The sequence below is a fragment of the Xiphias gladius genome, chromosome 3 (assembly GCF_016859285.1).
Source record: "Xiphias gladius isolate SHS-SW01 ecotype Sanya breed wild chromosome 3, ASM1685928v1, whole genome shotgun sequence".
NCBI lineage: Eukaryota > Metazoa > Chordata > Actinopteri > Istiophoriformes > Xiphiidae > Xiphias > Xiphias gladius.
This window is the reverse complement of record NC_053402.1, coordinates 13,115,629-13,135,256: the sequence shown is the minus strand read 5'-3', so window position 1 is coordinate 13,135,256 and position 19,628 is coordinate 13,115,629. Positions and strand designations below refer to the sequence as shown.

At 40.7% G+C, this 19,628-nt stretch overlaps 1 protein-coding gene across 3 annotated transcripts; it reads left to right on the top strand.

Moving 5' to 3' along the window:
- The first annotated feature begins 25 nt into the window (after positions 1 to 25).
- LOC120785113 (TOM1-like protein 2) lies at positions 26 to 18,476 on the top strand. 3 transcript variants are annotated; one of them, XM_040119486.1, is made up of 16 exons: positions 26 to 157; positions 5,308 to 5,392; positions 7,116 to 7,194; positions 7,735 to 7,884; positions 8,442 to 8,576; positions 8,665 to 8,808; positions 9,037 to 9,153; positions 10,189 to 10,322; positions 10,922 to 10,964; positions 12,004 to 12,175; positions 12,744 to 12,858; positions 13,713 to 13,788; positions 14,749 to 14,823; positions 16,999 to 17,058; positions 17,650 to 17,686; positions 17,852 to 18,476. In XM_040119486.1, the coding sequence occupies exons 1-16, from the start codon at positions 106 to 108 to the stop codon at positions 17,995 to 17,997; spliced, it is 1,620 nt and encodes a 539-aa protein (XP_039975420.1). In that variant the 5' UTR covers positions 26 to 105; the 3' UTR covers positions 17,998 to 18,476. The 3 variants fall into 3 exon arrangements, with proteins under 3 accessions (XP_039975420.1, XP_039975431.1, XP_039975441.1); XM_040119497.1 differs by lacking the exon at positions 14,749 to 14,823; XM_040119507.1 differs by lacking the exons at positions 14,749 to 14,823; positions 16,999 to 17,058.
- Positions 18,477 to 19,628: the final 1,152 nt, after the last annotated feature.

The window sequence follows — 19,628 nt, the reverse complement described above, 5'->3', positions numbered from 1 at the left end:
CTTCTGGATATTTACACCAATAGGATGCCTCTGTGGGCGGGACTCTGTAGTGCCGCCTCTGGGCCTCAGCCTCTGTCATTCCCGAGCGGATTGTTTGTTGTCAAAATGGAGTTCTTACTTGGCAATCCGTACAGCACTCCCGTGGGCCAATGTATAGGTATGTTAGCCTTGGAATCGTTAATCAGATATGTGAAACTTCTTCCACCATACATAATTTGAGCGTGGACAAACATTCGGTGTTTTCTGTTAGGATTTAATTAAGGTTTCGCCAGTGGAAATAGCGAGCTAGCAGGCATCATCGTAGCAAACGTCATCTACTTGGACTGTGCTTTTGGCTAATGTTAGCCTGCTAACCTACCCAAATTAGTCCGACTTAATCACAAATTATTACGCTAAATTATTCTGCATTTATGTAGACAGTGCAAGGCAGTTTTTCAGATAGTTAAATGCGAGGGAACGGCGTGGGCAGTGTAGTGACACGGCTTAAAGTGGCTTGCAGAGCCTTAGCCAAGTTGAAGTTCAGTTTCTGAACAATAGTTGACCACACTGCGTGGTCAGCCTGGTTGATATTAATTTTCTATCTCGAGGCTCTGCAGCGTGGTGCTTATTCGTCCTGCAGAGGAGAAGACGGACATGTGGCTTATCACATCCCTTTGGTGTGGTTGCATCTATCGTTGCATCTTGCCTGTGGAAAAAGTGCTCAGAGATAAAACAGTCTCTGCCCCAGGCCAGTTGTCACCCAACCGTGATGTGCCTTTATCATGAGAGAATTGCACAAATGATGATGATAGCTTTTCTGTGAGAGCTACAGAACATAACTGTGCATTGTCTGACAATGTGACAGTGTAGTCTGGTACATTTCTTTCGTTTTTTTTTGTCAGTTTAATGAAATCCCGTAAGGCTCAGTGATATTAGTCAATAGCACCCATCCCACTACACTGTTTTTACAACATTGTTACTGTTCTGCTCCTGTTTATAGAGACACTACCATCTTTGCTTCTGTTAGATCATTTCCTACATTGACCTCACTCCAATAGCCTTTACCTTCTTAATTTGAAAACAGTTTTGATTTGATTTCAAATGCCACTGTTTATGAAGTTGTGTAAACGTTCCTTCGGCTTTTATGCAGCATCTCCTGTTTTAGTAAAGTTTACTTAAACCCCTGCAAACAGATGTGGACCCTACACTAATTGCTCACACTGCTGATTTATGTTTATGTTTAAGTAAATGCAACAGCTGTCACAGAAGCATTTGCTGACTACATTTTTTTTTTCTGGCTGTCTCAGGGTAAGCTGCTCTTTTATAAATAAAGCATGTCTGTGTAGATTCAAGACTTTCTAATTTTTGTCCCCAACTTGTTTTTCACTCTCTAGAGATAGAAAGTAGATAATCATGCAATGCTTTAACCAATCTCATGGATGCAACTGAATAGAAACAGTTTGGAGGAAGGAAGTCTTCTAGAGTTGGAGGTCCTGTTTGACCGCCCACTGTTCAACTGCTGTTAGACACATCGTGCAAGACGGCCGTCAGGCACCAACTGCAAGCATCGTCTCTAGTATTTTACTCTACAGAGGTTATTTTAGGTCATGCAGTGGGCTGTATGCAACACATCTTGGATTTCCCCATTTGACAGAGATGGCTGTATCTCCCGGCTGATCTCGCTGGATGAGTTGCTGCACTGTGCAGAGCTGTACAGCCAGCTGTCTTGTTTGGCTATTGCAGTGGTACCACAGCAGCGGGACGAAGGATCAACTTACCTGACACAATGACAGAGAGATAGACAGAGGAGACAGAGAGCAGCTGATGAGGGATGCACTGGGCAATATTCATTTCCTAAGTGACCAAGAAGGTGTTAGAGGTGCTGAATGATGTACGCAGGTGTTTGCCATGTGTGCATATCTTTTTGTTGTCATTTTACATAAGGGGCGGTTCAAGCAACGCTTCTCTTATTTTTATTTGTTATTTTTTTCTCCTCTTCATGCTGCAGCTTCATGGTCAAGGCATTGTGACAGCTTTTCTCCACTGTTCTACCTTGTTCTTGAAAAAGTAAACATAGTGGTGAGGGGAGTGGGGTATTAGTATGGAGAGCTAAAGCAATGCATTCTGTCATTCAGTGAGCGGAACTGACAACGCAGAGCAACGTTCACACATTTAAACTGATTGAAATGAAAGAAATGATGCATTGTTGATGAATGAAAGGGAAAAACACATTAAACAGGTTCCTCCCTTTGTATTAATGCCACAGATTTAGTGTGGGAGTCTGTAGAGCTTTTCAGGTTGGTCAATTTGTTATGCCATCTTTTTATACTATTCTAGTATCCACTGTTTATTGTCCTCTGCAGAATATCATACAAAAATGAAAATTCTAAATCTAAGAATTTCTTCCAGTGTTCGACTAGACGAAGGTCCTCTGACTGCTGGTTAATTCTATGCTTAAGAGCCCTAATATAATCAAAATTTGCAGCCAGCTTTTGGCTGGCAGCTGGTGTCAAACATCTACTGTTCCTGAGAAGAGTAAAGGAAAGAGAGGAATAGCAAAAAGCAAGCAAATACAATAAAGACAAAAGATAAGGACAAGTGGAAAATGTGTAGAGATAGGAAGAGTCTTAAAAGGACAAAACATGGAGAGATGGGGCCAGAGAGGGACAGAGATTTGTGGCCTTGATGGCAGTGCATGGCACAGCCTGCCACTGTTAAAGCCATGTGATCGACTGGCTTCACTGGTGTGGTGTTTATTCCCAGGACTGGGGAGATTGACACAACACCATGAATGAATGCATTTAACTTCATTAGCAAGGCTCTGATTGTTCAGGTTCGTTGTAGCTCATTTCACATGGAGAGATCAGATTTTTTTTTTTTCCTCCTGCCACCCATACTCTGCCTTCCCTTGACCTGAGGATCCACTTGAGGATATTAAATGGGATATCCCAGTGGAAGTGGATGGTTAATTCTTCCAAACTCATGTTCTATATGCTGTACAGCCTCTAACCAAGACACGGCGTTGTGTTTTTAAATGCTGCTCATATTGAAATTCACTTTATATCTCTCCTTTTTTGTAGTTTGTAGATGGGAGTTTGCCCCATAAAAGATGTCTGTCTCTTGGTGGTTGCCCGGTGTGTGTCAAGTTGATTAGAGAGGGGAGGTAGACCATGAATAAGTCATGGCGATCAGGCTTGTCCAACTTTGAGCTTCCCAAAATGAAGGCAACACGGCCCAGCGAGAGGCTCTTGGCCTGGGCATGACAGCCTTCTCAGGGCCTCTGGGCTTCAGAAAGAGGAGCTCCTCCTGTCCAATGTCAGGAATCGTCTAATGAGAATCTATCTAGTGTCAGCCACAGGAACACGGTCACAGCTCACTTCAACAGAAAAACTTTGTTTTTGGTTTATTCTGAATCTCACCTCAAATGACTGCGATCCTAAGAGATATCAGCATTCACAGATATAACGGATGGATTCGGGGGACAGGAGAGGAATATGGAGACAGAGCGAGGAACACAGTGATGACTGCAGTGCCAGTTCATCACCGTAGCTTCTCAGAGTCTGGATCACATTATTTCCTGACAAAATGCTATTAAATGGCAGGGTGGAGTGTGAAAGGGATAACAGGTCTCTGTGGTTTCGGTTTTTCGGCTGTTATATCAGTTATGACTGATGTACAGACACATCACACCCACAGTCAGCTTCACTTTCTCCTGAGATGTGAGCTTTCTGCTTCCCAGCTGACTGTTTGGTTCTTTCAGTTAATTTCCTGGAGTTGGAGGCATCGGAGCAACAGGTGCTGAATGATATTTTATAGCACATGAGGATTACTTGCGAGGCTTGGAGATAACAGTGTTGTGAAAGCTAAATGGTATGAAGATTTATCTGCCTCGTCTCCTGATCCTAGACCCCAATCTTCATCCCAACCCGTATAACAACGATTAGGTTCCAGTTAGGCTATGAATGGACCTTGCTTGGAAAGGCTGTTATCATGAAGTAAGAAAGCACTTTCATGTCAGTTTATAATTGTACTTATAAACAGCTGGAGTAGATTTTTGCAGGAAATCCTATTATGTAATAGCAGTTTTGCTATCTTATTATTGAGTTTATCATTTTACTAACTTTTACTATCATTTTGTCAGGTAACTCTCAGTGAAAAAAAATTCTCAGCAGAACAAAATACATACAAACAAGACATAAAAGGCACTGAAAACTTTTTCACCATCAGCTTCTTAAGATGTACCCACAGCAGAAAAACAATAGTCTTTCCCTGCGCGTCCAGCGTTGGTCGGTGCAGTATTTTCCGCTCCAAAACTCTGGTGGCGCTGTTTTAGCTACAATGCTAATGTTGCTACCATTAGATTGCTGTGTTTCAGAGATTCAAAAGGTGTTTTTGTAAAAAACCTGGTAGCTGCATCTGCAGGATATTTCATCAAGCAAATGTCTTCTTATCTGGTCTTGATATGAGGCCAATTTGTTATCGTACATTTCTGGAAATTCAGAATCACAAGTAGGCTAAATCCTTTATGTCCATCTTTCAGTTAAAGCAGTGGTCGTCAGTGATTGGCTGCGTCCACAAAGATCAGCGCAGCTCAGCTCAGAGTTGAACACATTTGAAGACATCGACACAGAGCCGTCACACCAGATACACAATAATGAGGACACGCGCACAAAAGCTGTTTTTCAACAATAATATGACAATTTTATGTCCTTTCAACAATAAAGGACATAAAATGTTTGGCTGAATAAAAAGGGACATCAGAGCGACTAAGAGCACTCAAGTCTGTCACCACATGCTGACTTGCTTACACAACAGTTTTTACTCTCAAAGTTATGTAAACTATTGGTTGCTTTAATTAGTGTGCATCGACTTAAGCCCAGGCGACAACCGAGCCGGCCTAAAAAGCAGCATCATGCGTGGTAGTGAGAGAGTGGCGAGTTGCAAACAGTTGATTGGGTATCAAAACTAAAATTTTTGTCAAAGTCAGCCAGAGTGCTGGTTTGGGTTTTCGAGTAGCCAAGACTTATGGATCACTAATACTCAGATATGTCGTGTCCCCACAGAACTAAACCTAAACTGCCTGTAGGCAGTGATATGTTTCTCTCTACGCGTACTATTGTCTGTAAGTGGGGTTGTGAACTTTTTGTATCTGTGCAGAAAGCCACCAGCTTCCTGTGGCACAGCACCAGTATTAGAGTCAAACAAAAACTTTTGTAATGTTAATGTGTGCCTCTCGAACATTATGCTTGTATAGAAAACCCCACAGTGGAGCCTACAATGAATTAAAATGTAAATGATATTCTGTTTGAACTCTGTGTTTTCCTCCAGAGAGGGCCACAGATGGAGGCCTACAGAATGAGGACTGGACCCTCAACATGGAAATCTGCGATATCATAAATGAGACAGACGAGGGGTGAGCTTCTGCACCTTCGGGGAATTGATGATTGTTGGGTTATAATAAATGTATATTAAGCACTTCATGTCATCACTGTTTCACAGGACTTGTCAGGCCATGTGGCCCAAAAGACTTGTGGTCCCACACTTTTTTATAATGGAACTTTCCTTGTTTTATCACACACTGGCTGGCTGAGTGACTCAAGCAAATAATACACTGACTACTGTGCTTTACCAGCAGACACCACATGACAGAAAGCCTTTTGTTTTCCTTACGTTTCACTGACAGAATGAATGAATGACTGAATGAAATTCTTATACCAGCCTCCTACACTGAAAGATGCCCAGCCTACTGTGGTTTATAAAACAGATTCTATAAATGTGAGATTGAAACAATCAAAAATGACATGACAATGACATTTTTCATGATTTTTTTCAATCCAAAATTATTTCAACAAAAAGCTTTTTCTGTCTCAAGCATTAAGAAATGAAATTCGAGATTTAGACATATATATATATATATATATATATATATATATATATATATATATATATATATATATATATAGATGCAGCATATGATAACAATTTAAAATTTTCATGTACGATAAAATATATAGTTTCATTTATTTAGCACTTTTGTGACGTTTTTCTGTAACACCATTAAATCCTCTCGTAGTTGACATATCCTAGAGATAATGTTTACAGTAAGTTAACATACTAATTAGCAGGACATACTAATTAGACAGTTTCATGATATGATGAAATATAGTTGTTAGGGGATCCCAGCAGATATCACATTTATGAAAAAAGGGTATTTTTGGGCAAGAATATATAAAATGTCTTTTTTGGAATCTGTGTTTCTCCCCTCAGCACTTTCCTTTTTCCCCATTTCCCCTGTTTTTCGCATTCTTCATGCCTACACACACTCATTGTATTGGCATGTGACATGGGGCCCTCTCTGACAAACACACAGCGACACAGAAAGAGAGAGAGAGAGGGAGAGAGAGAGAGAGGCAGTTCAGCTTCACAGAGCACAGAACTTCGTGTTTTCAAGATGTTCAACAAGTTAAACAGCCTCTGGTTAGCTCAGGAGTTGGACTTGAGGTTCTGCAACTGAAAATGACTTTCTGGCCTTAACGCATTCTGCTGTGTGCATTCAAATGATGAAATATCTAATTTTACAAGTGTGGCAGCATGTGATGAGCACTGAAACAGGATATAACAAAATAGATGTACCATCCAGAATTTAAAAAAAACAACAAACAAAACTCTAACAAAGAATCTGAAACACACTAGGGACCATATATTCACTGAGCACACACATACAGAGTACTGGAAGCTATGTATTAGACTACTTTAGGTTCTTTCTCATCCACTTCGAGATAAATAGAGGACAGATAGAAATGTAAACTCACTGAATGTAAAAAAAAAAAGCTTATTATTTCTCAACTGCAGTGAAGAAACGGGCAGTTTGAGGCAGAGAGCCAACCTGAACTCTTCATGCATGGGCAGCTTTGATCTTGCCTCGGGAGAAACACATAGTCACGCAAAAAGAAAAAAGAGAAACAGATGGTGTGACGATGCTTCTCCGTCTTAGTCAAACAGTTACACTGACAGACCAACTGGCGTGTGATAACGTGGCACAGAAAATAATTTATTCCTACAAAGTCAAAGATGTTACACCTACTCTCAGGCGGGTTGCTTTATGCAGCTGTATCTTCTCTGCTGTTTCCCTCTAGGCCAAAAGATGCTATGCGGGCACTGAAGAAGAGACTCAGTGGCAACAAGAACTACAGAGAAGTGATGCTGGCACTAACGGTAAGAAGTTCTTACTTAAAGCTAGATTATTTTTTTATCGTAAAGCTGGCATTAAATTCCCCGGACATTTCAGTGGGCAGTGTGTCATAAAAATGGCTTTGCACCTTGGAACGTTTTGTGATAGTTTAATACTCAGATGGCCATGTTTGGCTTTTTTTGTTGTTTGTTGTTACTTTTCACTTTTCAGTGTGTGCACCGCACTGAAAGGTTGGACCCCGCATTAAACTTGACCTCTCCTGATCTTTTGTTCTTGGTCACTTTATTCCACTCTGTTTCCACCCCCTGCCACTTTCAGGGCTGTTTTTGTCTGTCTGACATTGCTCGTCTTTCATTTTCTTTATAGCAGCCATGCCATTTGAGCTGTGTTCTCAGTTCTCATCCACCCACATCTTTGATAGCTCTGCTTAGTTCAAAGCCCCTCTTTGTGATGAAAGCATCCTGATTTAGATGTTTTGTGCTGTCTCTCACCGACAAACCTTCTCTGCAGTTTTTTCCATTTGTCAGGTTTCTCGCTTTGTTTAATCCCCTCCCTCTCTGCAGGTATTGGAAACATGTGTGAAGAACTGTGGTCACAGGTTTCATGTTCAGGTGGCCAACAGAGATTTCATCGATGGCGTTTTAGTCAAAATCATCTCTCCCAAAACCAATCCTCCAACTATCGTACAAGACAAAGTGCTGTCGCTCATACAGGTATTGGAGCTTTCTCTCTTTTTTTTTTCTATTTTTAGAACTTATATTCACTCAGTGGTGGTCTCTGGGAAGCCAGGTGTGCACTGTATGCACCACTTCCCAGGTGTTGTACCGCAGACTGCTGCCTCTGGTGCAGCTATCCAGTCACATGAGGTAAGCTCGGCCAACAGGTGGTGTTGTCTGTTTCTCTTCCTGCTGTGCTCTAAATATTTATAAGGATTTGTTGACGGATACCCCGAGGGACGCTTCTCTTTTAGGCACTTTTCTTGGTCTATTTACACTGTCAGTGAGTGTACTGTATATTTGGGAGGATGGAAGATATCCTTGACCATTAATTTTTCTTTTTTGTTAAGGATTTGCACACAGGGCAATAACAAAAAAGCTCTTTGTACTGATACTGTGATATAAAATGATAAAATGGCTATTTAGTCCTTTATTTTTATTGCACTTTATAATGTGTGTGTGTGTGTGTGTGTGTGTGTGTGTGTGTGTGTGTGTGTGTGTGTGTGTGTGTGTGTGTGTGTGTGTGTGTGTGTGTGTGTGTGTGTTGGGGGCAGGCCTGGGCTGACGCCTTCAGGAGTAGCCCTGATCTTACTGGGGTGGTCCATATTTATGAGGAACTGAAGAGGAAAGGCATTGAATTCCCAATGGCAGACCTGGATGCATTGTCTCCAATTCACACACCACAGAGGGTGAGAAGAAGGAAATGCAAATACTGTACAAAAACACATGTATATTCACACAGCAATATTGTAAAGTGTTTTTTTTTTTTTCTTCCAGGGTACACCTGAGGTGGACCCAGCCATGATCAAGTACCTAGCCCCTGCATCACCTGGTGCCGGGGCTCCTAAACCTGCCCCAAACCCACCCCCTGCCACACAGGTCTCACATATGCCCAGCCCCATCACAGCAACCGCTGAGCAGGTGACAGGCATCGGCAGCGACTTTTGACCAGTTATATTAGTGAAGTCAGCTTCATTTATTTACGTATATGGCCCATTTCACCAGAGTCTGAAAGTTCAGTGATTAAGTGCATGATTTAAAGCAGATTACAAGCTTTCACAACTATTGAGTCTGCTGTCTTCAAGAACATCTGCTGCGCTACTGCCACTGGACAGGTCCTGAATGACCTTTGACCGCCTGTGCTTTCAGATCGCCCGGCTGCGTAGTGAGCTGGACATAGTGAGAGGAAACATCAAAGTCATGTCCGAGATGCTAACAGAGATGGTCCCTAGCCAGGAAGATGCCTCTGACCTTGAACTGCTGCAGGTTAGATGAATACTCTGAGGTCAATCTTAACCACACACGTGCAACATCTTGACACATCGCTGCTTATGTTGTGCCTGACAAGACTTAACATTTTTCATCACAGTTAAAAACAGCGGAAATAAGAGTGAATTTGTGGCCATGATTTGATTTGTTTTTAATTTGGCTTTAAAGTTACCAAGGCGAATCCGAATCAGAAGGTGATCAGGTGCATTTTTTTTTTGTTCTTTATATGAAAGGGTCTGTCAGGAGATCACGCTACCACCCATACTCTAAAACCAAACACTGGTATGAATTCCCTCACATTGTAAAAGTTACTGTATACGATTCAGAAAGCAAAATGCTTTCCAACACGGCATGTAAGCTGTGAATTGTTGCAAGTATTTGCAGCCACTAGGGGGAGCGGCGTCTTTAGTTTTCAGAGGAAAGGCTCAACTCGCCTACAACTTAACCAAGAGCCAGTTGGCTGTGGTAAAATTCCTGGAATTGGAAATTAACCAGTGCTATAGAAACTCGTGTAGAGTTTAATCTGCTAAAGGCCAAATCCACTCAAGTATTTGGGTCAGCTGCAAGGATTTTGCTTTGTGCTAAGGAACCAGTACCAGTAGTAATGGTTATGTGGTACCTTTTCTGGCTTTTCTTTTAGCTTTCTTTTTTCCCCCAGTTGCTACTGAAAAAGTATTAACAGAATTTCTATGCAATTGAGCAAACATTTCTGACTTGCTCAACTCTGAATGCCTTGTAAAAAAAAAAACAAAAAAAAAACATATATGCATTTATTGTTAAGTGAATTTCCTCAGATTTAGACAATGCTCTACACCCATTCTGTGAAAACTGAGCCATATGAGCATGTGTCTGAAAAATGATTTGTTAATACAGGGTTGAGTCATTAGCTGACATACAGCTGCCTTCTTGTGTGTATCTTTCTGTCCATCTCTCTACAGCTCACTCTTTCTCCCTCTCCCATTGTTTCTGTTTTTATCGATTGATTTATCAGTTAATCTATTGATCAATCTTTTGATGTGCCAATCTATCAAGGAGCTGAACAGGACATGCAGGGCTATGCAGCAGAGAGTGGTTGAGCTGATTTCACGCGTCTCTAATGAGGAAGTGACTGAGGAGCTGCTGCATGTCAATGACGACCTCAACAACATTTTCCTACGATATGAAAGGTACAGTCAACCAAACCATCAATCAGAACTATTGTTTGTAGAGCAAAACAGGGGCAGAAAAGACAAGATTGTTTTTCTCAAGGTGCTGTGATTATCAGAAAAATCCACTTCAAATTACTATTTATTTATTTTTTTTTAGCTCATCAGAACTTTGTTTTGTAATCTTAAAATTCTCTGTGGTGGCAATACGATTTTTGCCTGTCCAACAGCTGAGCTTAATGTCTTTGCTGGCCCAGTGTGTAAGATCAACATGTTGAGTGGATAATTAATTGGTGGGCAAACTGCATCTCAAACCATGATTTCAAAGATTCTGCTCTAGATATGATTATACCTCAGCATATCAATGAATTATTATTGGTTTGGTTTTTTTTGAGAAAACATGCTCGACACAGATTTGGGCTTACATTTTGAGTCCAAACATTTAGAGTGAGAGATCTCCTCTGAAACACTATACATAACTCATTCCTTTTAAAACTCTCTGTCGCCTCAGACTGCTAAAATGTCTCTTTCATCAGGTTTCTGAAGATGAAAGATGTGTAAGTATTTGAACCACACAAAGAATGAGGTAAAACATTCAAAGGTTTTTGTGCTGTTCACAGGTATGAGAGGTACAGGTCGGGTAGAGCTGCACAGAACAACGGGGTAAGTACCACCAATAGCAGCTGTGCGTGCAAAGAGCAGAAATCAAATGTGCAAATACCTCTCTAAGGATTGCCTCTATTCTTTTTGATTTTAGCATGTTTTCAGGAAATGTTTTATTTTTTTTACACGTTAATACAGCTAAATTGCTTGTGGCACTTTGTCTAACGTTAGGGATGCTATGAGAGATGTTTCAGACATAAATCAGTCCCTGTAGCCATTTGCTGTGCATATTTACTTCTTTATATTATAATAGCATACAAATTCAGCAAGTGGATTCCATTTCATTTTAAGCTTTCATTTTTAAGCTTTGTCAAATTGGACGAGCAAAGCAGAACAAGTTCCAATCTTCTATTTAAAGTGTACATTTGCCAGTACGGGTGATTCGCCAGAGGACTGGGGCATCTCTCACTACATCCCACATAGCTGTTTGTGTTTGCATTCTGTTGATCTTTCTGTGTGCTCTTTCTGTTTGTGTTGTGGCTAGCTGACGGAGGCAAGTATGACACCAGTACCGCATTCAATCCAAGCCAGTGTGCGGGGATGAACAGTGTGATGAATGTTAACATGTCTGCTATATGGAGCTAAAGCTCAGACCCATATGATGTGTCAACATCAGCATCACTGTGTGAAACTAGATAATATACATATGTCCCTCTCTCCCCTCCTCCTTGCCTCCCGGCTCACACATCTGAAGTCTCGTGCAACTGTTTGTTCAACCCCCGGTGTTATTCCTGTGCATAGCCTCCAGTACACAACTGCTGACCCACAACGTTGTCTCAAATTGTGCAAATCGTCAATCCTGCAGAATTTCAGTAGCTGCAAAGTATTTCCTCTGTACACAAAGGGCTAACACTCTGTAATATAATTTGCTCAACAAACTTCTAAGCTTCCTTCATCTCTGTTTGCTGGCTGAACTCTGTTACTTCCATCACTTTTAGCAAATCCTCAAAAGTACTGCATACGAAAAAGTACTGCTTCCATCCATTCACAATTGTTGACAGCCACCTTTCTTTCCCTCTCTCTCTCTTTCCCCTCCCAGATGTTGAACGAGGCCACAGAGGACAACCTGATAGACCTGGGCCCAGGCTCCCCTGCTGTGGTCACGCCCAGGATCACATCAAGCCCTCCACCCAACTCCACTGCCGGGGCCACTGCCTCCCCAGCCCATGACCCCATTACAGCATCGCTGTCCACTGCACTAACTGGCCTTGGTACGAACAGATTGGTATTAAGTCTATGTTCCAGTGTGTAGAAAAATATTGTACGCAAACTACATAGAAAAAAAAGCCTGCTAACCTAGACATACTTCTTGCTTCAAAATGTCAACTATCACACACATAAACTTACTCTCACCAAAGCTGTAACTTCCCTCCTCCCCGGTGTCTGCAGAGCTGCCAATGGAGAAGCGGCAGAGTGTGAAAAAAAAGGCTCATAATCTGGCTACTAACAGGAAATAAACCCAGCAGCATAGCTCACTGCTACCACTGCTAGCTCCCCTGATGGTCTCTAGGAACCCTCTGCACACTGTAGAATTCTGGTTAAAGCTTGGATGTATTGCAACTCTTATTTTGTCGAGCAGAGGCAAGCACATAGTGCTGAGTAGGAGTGCTGTGAAAAATGACCAATCTGTAATTATGAAGACAATAAATCTGCATTGTATTCATTTTTTCACTTCCCTTGTTACGTTTCTTACAATCTTTCTTCATAATCCTCCATTTTTTTCTGTCTTCCTTGCGTTTCCCTTTTTTTCTGCTCTTTTCTGTCACCATCTCACTCCAGATGTAGGTTCAGACCGTGTGAGTGGCACCCTGTCGTCTCTATCAGGCCACAACCAGGATGACTTTGACATGTTTGCCCAGACGAGGAGTAGCTCTCTGGCTGAACAACGCAAAAAGTAGGTCTAGATTTAATTTTCCTTCTGGGGCAGCCCAGGTCCTCTGATGTTGTTATTCAGGGTGTCATATATTTTGATTAAATAGCTATTCATAACGACCATTAATATTTACAATAAAATTCACCCTTGGGCACTTTTACACTGTCTGTTCCATAATGAAATGGTACCGGCATACAAGTTGTGTTTGTTTGTTTGTTTGTTTGTTTTCTTTGATGTGCCCACTGTCCCTTAACTTGCCATTACTAGATCTTCTTAAGGTGCTTCCTCCTTTATTATCTCCTATGACTTTTGAAGAGAAAATAAACATGATAAAGTATGAGGAAGAGAGACAAGACAAAATGTGTAAAGTGAGCTTCTCTTTTCATTACTGCATTAGGTCTGTTTACGCTACTTTTTCAGGAGAAATTCTCTAGTACTATGGATTTGTTCCTTTTCTTGATGAAAGTTTGTGCAAATTCCAACCAGACATTCTGTTGGATGTCTGGGGGCACAGGGCTGTCTACCACATAACTCCAACATCGCCAGTTTGAATCTGGGACCTTTGTTGCATTTCACTCTCTTCATTCTCAACACAATTCCTTCCCTTTCTCCTCTGTCGAGGCAATATGGCCGGAAGTAATAAAAGCCCCTATCAAACCAAATATTTGCTCACTTATTTTTGAAATTTGAGGAGATATTCGTGGAAATGAAAATACTGTACGTTCATTTACTAATTAATTAAAAAATTGATCAAAATTTGTCAGAAACAACTGCTATTGTTCTTGTTTCACTGTGTTTGACTTTTAGGATCAAGTGTTCATTGTGCTGCTTCAGTGCTATATCTTATCCATGTTTCTTTATGTTTTCATGCGCAGTGTAAAGTATGAGGATCCACAGGCTCTGGGCAGCCTGGCTTCAGCTTTGGATGTGAGACAGCAGAACACAGGAGGGGTGAGTAGACTAAAGCATGCAGTTTAATACAGCTTTCATCCATACATGGAGTGTGGGTGTTGTGTTTCTTACATGGCTGACAAGGTGTCCTGTTCCAGTCTGTCCTCAGCCCTTGGTCACTCTCTGCCTGTGATGTTCTGTAATACTGTGTGTTCTACAGTGACATTTGTCCCGTGTGCCGTGATTTGAACTTTGACCAAACAGAAGAGTGTAGGTTTGTGTATTGACTATTTCTAGCTCTGACTAGCTAATATAAATATCTCACATTTTGGTAGCTCTTTTGGTAATAAGCATGGATATGAGTTTGGTAGGTAGGTACTCAAAATGGGTGCAAAAATGAAAAACTTGCAATATCTAAGCCATTGTCACTTTTTGCATTTGTCCTGGCAAACATTAGTCTCAGCGGACAGTGGATATCAGTGCTTTCTTAGTACAGTTTCTGTTCACTTTCACAGTTTGCAAAGAATATCAAACACAGACGTCACATGTTAGTTTCCAGATTTAGTCATTCTCCCTGTCTGAGTACACATTGCAATATATTTGCATTGTTATCACTAGGTACACAGATGATTCTGAAACCTGAACTGCCGCACACACACACACACACACACACACACACACACACACACACACACACACACACACACACACAGTAATGATTGCACATACCATCCTTTTTTTTTTTTTTTTTAGTTACCTTAGGTGCCCTATTTCTCCTACAGTTCTCTTACTAGAGGGAGTTCAAAGTCTTTTTCCCCTTTCATTTTCCTCATTTTCATCTTTATGGAATGAACCTTTCGTCATTTTCGTTCTTCTCTTTATTTTTTCTCTTTAAATAAAAATCGTCTTTTGCATATTTGACTTCTCCTCTGTCTCTTTCTCTGCACTGTATGCTATGCTGTGGTGGGGGCCTGCTACCTTTCTTCTCTTGTGTAAGGTGTTGTTCTGTTGTTGATTCAGCTGAGGTTAAAAGGGGATGATAACCCGGCAGATCAGGAGCTGCCCATAGACAGCTGGCTTATTACCCAAGGAATGGTGAGGACTCCATCCTCAGTGTGTCCTCCTACCCCTCCCTCATGTCCACCGTCACCCCTGCTCTCAACCTCCTCCGGCATCATACATAATCCTCATAAACTGCACTTCATTCTCAGCCTCATCTCACTGCTCTGTCCTGGAATGCTCAGAGAAAGCCAGAACCAACAGAGTTTTCTCCTTAAGAGCATCCACCTCCATATCTAGTACAGATGTTATACTCTAGTGTTGGGCAATATGACAGTACCATGAGATGTTAGAGATTTGTCAACTGGTTCTAATTTCACTGCGCTGTATCTTTGGAGGTAGCCATCTCTGTAATATCTGTTTTATTGGTTGTATTAAGCCATTGCAGGAAATGCTGCAAATAAAAAATCAGAGCAGATTTATGGCAATACTGAATTTACTGGATTTTTGCATGATGAAGTATCTTGCTTTGTCAGTATCTCATTCACTGGATAAGCCAAAAAACAGACCTCCTTCTCAAGTTATTTTATTTGCAAACAGTTGATTTTTTCATATCATGATATACTGTGATTGTATTCATATTGCTCAACTCTATTGTATTTTATTGACACGGGCACTAAATAGTATACCCATTACTGATGCTTTCCACCTAAATATGTCCTCTCTATGGATTAAATGATGAGTCCAGCTGGTCCCCAGGAGCATCCATCAGCTAGATCCATCTCTTAACATTCATGCACTAAAACAATGGAGGAGTGCAGATACTTATGCTACACAGCAAAGTCATATCAACTATGATGAACAGTGTTACTACTGATCACATATCATCCAAGCATAAAAAAAAGTAAGAGAATGAACGGTGATTTGCTGTGTAGTGGCGAGTATTTATCCGCTGTTCTCTAACGGTCTGTGGATCTTAGATAATACATTAGATGTTATTAATGACGGCCTCACGTCTCACTCTAAACAGAAATAAATCAACTAACAGATGAATCACTGTATGTAATATTGGTAACAGTATAACAATTAAGTTGCTTTTATGACTGTGAATGTTTGAATGTGAATGATTACACTTTGAACTTTTATTGGTGTAATTCCTAGGGGTCAGGATAGGGACAGACTCCTTATCGCGCACTTTTCTACAACATTTACTCCCTTTTTCACACAGCTGCATGTGTGTGCGTTTTGTTTTGTATTTTTCCTGTGAAAGACTCACTATCCCACTGCCTTGGCCTGTCTTTGGATTTGCTCCTTCACTGCGTCAACTGTGATCTCATTTGTAGAATATAACAGGGCCTCAGGAAAAGGGTTTTTGTTCTCTCACTTAAGCTTAGATATCAGGTCCACATCAATAATGGACTTTGATTCATCACATGCAGTGAAAGTATGTGGAGGACTAGACTTTTAAGTATTGTGTATGAACTTGATGCCTTTTCTGCTTTTGTAAACAAAAAACATGCAAGTGACTTCTAATTTCGCTAGCTGTTACTCCTTATGGATGGACTTAAAGTTACCTGAGCCATGAGAAGAGTTTCCTTTTTCCCTTTTTCTTAGCAGTCATAATCGATTGATGCCCAACACCCACATAAACATATATATGCACCATCCACTCTAACATTGTTTCCATCATCACAGTCACTGCACGCCATGCAGCATTGCTCATGCTCCGTGCGCCCTGCGTGGTGTGTGTTTATGCGTGTGTGCTCCACGTATGTGTATGCCATGGGATTGCCCTGCCTCTCGACGGTCCCTGTGCTTTCAGCTTATCCCATCCAATCAATCTCTTAATCATGTTCTAGCGATTTGCTAATTAAGTAATGATGTGGAATAATTAACACTGCTGTGTGACATTAGTCGGCAGCTGTTAAGCCATGTCAGCTCTACAGAACTAATGAGAACAATACACAACCTGGGAACTCCTGCTCTCACAGAAAGAGACAGCTGAGTAGCACAGTGTTGCACTTGATAAAACAGTAAGAGCACAGAGTCAAGAAGAGCTGAGTGTTGGCAGAGCAAATTTTTCTTTTTATTCTCATTTTGATTTGCTTTATTTTTATCCTCTTCCCTTCTGAGCCTTTGGTGATCCCTCTATTTTTGTGTGTGTGTGTGTGTGTGTGTCACAATTTTTTGTTTCTGTTGTCGGGGTTGGGTGTCTTTCTGTTGTGTGGCTTTGGTGCTGCCCCTTGGTTTGTCCATGGCTTTGCTCCATAGATCCCCGTATCGCAGTCCTCTGTCATGGATGACATAGAGGAGTGGCTCTGTGCTGACGTGGTGAGACTTCTTTATCTTGATTTATATCTTCTTTTCTTCTTTCTCTTTCTCTCCTCCCCATTTTTTTTTTTTTTGTATTCTTAGATAGCAGATTTCATCCATCCATCTCATATAACTGAGTTTCATTAGTTTCTCATCTCATATAACTTAGTTTCCTTTACCTTCACATCCTTTCATTCACTATAATCTAATTTATTCCCACCAATGACTGACATATAACAGTTTCTTGTGAGGTCTGGCTTTCAAACACTAACATGGCGCTAACAATGGTCGAGTTTAAACAGATGATATGATCTTACTTAGCATATGCATGAGAAGGTTGTGGAGTTGGGTTTAAGGAGGCTTCTTGTTGAGTCCACCTGTAAAAAGTGTGAAGAATGCATGATTGAGGGATCCTTCATGAGCGACTTTGTATGGATTTGTCTCAGTTTGTGTGAACTTTACAGGCATTTAAGTTGTATGACGCTTTTGTGTTTCGTCTTATTATGTTGCTCACGATAAAATAAGGTTTATTTCTGTCTTTTGAAACAAAGACAACTCGATTTCTTCCAAAATGTGTATATTATCTTATGACTTTTTTCTTCTTAATAGAAAGGGGATGCCGCCGAGGAAGGGGTGACCAGTGAAGGTACAGACTCTGATCACAATTATTGTAAACAATTGCATATGTTCCACTAGCTTCAGTGTGTGGGGAGGCTTAAGTATTTTTCTCCCCTCCACTAATTCATCTATATGACACTGGTAAGCCTTCAACTGCACATGACTTTGAGACAGATCTATTTGTTTCTCTTAGAGTTTGATAAGTTCCTGGAGGAGCGAGCGAAGGCAGCAGACACCCTGCCATCTCCCCCCGGAGCTAACCCTGCTCACCCCACCCGAGCCCCTGGTGGCTCCCACAAGAAGGCTGAGCGGTCGGAAGATGCCCTCTTTGCCTTGTAGACTGTTCTCAGAGAAGATCAATGTCTCTCCAGGGCATCTAAAGGTCTTCACCCTAGATGATTCCCCCCCAAACAGTTCTTCCGGTCCCATTTCATCGCTGACTGGTAGTGCTGCAGCAAGTGATCTCCACCTCCGTGTCATTCTCATGCCACAGTGTTGCTCTAACATACAGCGGTCCAACGTGTGTACTGCATACTACTGTGTTGCACGCAAATATATATGGATGTATTAATGTGTTAGTGTGGGATGTACTACTCAAAGCCCTGCAGCCCTCGTGCTTGTAAAACTGAAATTTGTGTGGAATGGTAACGTGTGTTACTACCCAGTTTGCCTGAAGCAGTGTCGTAAAAATAGTAATTTTAGCAGGCAAATTTTGCTACCTGGGAATATAATGGCTAAATCATAGTTAATTGTGGTGAGTGTATGCCAGCATTCCTTTAACCAAAGGGTATTAAAAAAAAAAAAAAAAAAAAAAAAAATCTAAAAAGCACTAGTTAAGATTCTCTGCTATGTATTTCGAATGGCTAAGGGGAAGGAACATGCCCATGGAATATTTCCCATTGATCTTTTCAGTCCTCTGACATGTACAACAACTTAACTGAAAGAAATACAGTGTGATCTTAAAAAGTTGCAAACACGTTTAGTCATTCCAAAGACTATGAAGGCTGACCAACTAGCACTTAATGCTGCCTGTCGTAAAATAACCACATTCATGTGTTATAAATGTTAAGGGATAATGAACATTTTCCTTCTCCTGCTATAATCAATGTCTGTGCACTTTGAAGCAAAAACAAATCTGTATTTTGTCCTTTGTGTTTACAAGATGGTTACTATTTTTATAGGGGATGGGAAATGGTCTTTAGATTGACTTCATTTTGCACATTACTTTTCTAACTGTGTAACTGCAGCGCTTGTTCACACAGAAGTGGATAGATGAACTGTCAAATTTATGATTTTAAAACCTTCTAAGAGTATTAGAAAATTGCATAAAGATGCAAGACAAAGTATGGCTTTTAAATTATCGGCATGACTTAGCGCTAGCATCATAACTGACTAAAAGACACAAATTATAGCTTACAATAATGCGCTGCTGTAAAGGATGTATTCAAATAGGTAGATCTTCACTTACTCTATACTATGTAATCTATATACCTCAAAATACAGGAATTTTAGTTTCTGTATCTGGTTAAAATGTATTGGCTCATAGTAATATCCAGAAGGCAATGAGGTTTATGCATTATTTGATCCCGATTGTATTTTTATAGAATATTTAAGAAAAACAAAACGTTTGTACCCTTGTACGACTTCATCTTTTTGTGGTTCAGGCCGAAGCATGTATCAAACAAAAACAATTGTACTTTTTGCACAGTCAAAGACATATTTTCATTCTCGTATATTTTCATTCTGGTATAATTTATCTGCTATTGTTGGAGCAGCTGCCAAGATTTCTGTGATTGACTGATTTCAGCAAAGTAGCTGTGACTGGATTTTGCCTTTTGTGTATTTAAGATCACACTTTGAGGCAAAAAGCAATCCTTTCTTCATTCCAGCTCTTTTGCTGATGCTCTGGTTTGTTTTGTTTGCTCTTATACGATTTTTTTCCTTTAATCAATTTAAGACCAAATGACTTG

Excerpts from the sequence above, each read along its gene's own strand:
- LOC120785113 (XM_040119486.1), top strand. The coding sequence starts at position 106 with ATGGAGTTCTTACTTGGCAATCCGTACAGCACTCCCGTGGGCCAATGT. Across the intron at positions 7,885-8,441 it reads AAGTGCTGTCGCTCATACAG|GCCTGGGCTGACGCCTTCAG; the intron begins GTATTGGAGCTT and ends TGTTGGGGGCAG. Across the intron at positions 12,859-13,712 it reads CTGGCTGAACAACGCAAAAA|TGTAAAGTATGAGGATCCAC; the intron begins GTAGGTCTAGAT and ends TTTCATGCGCAG.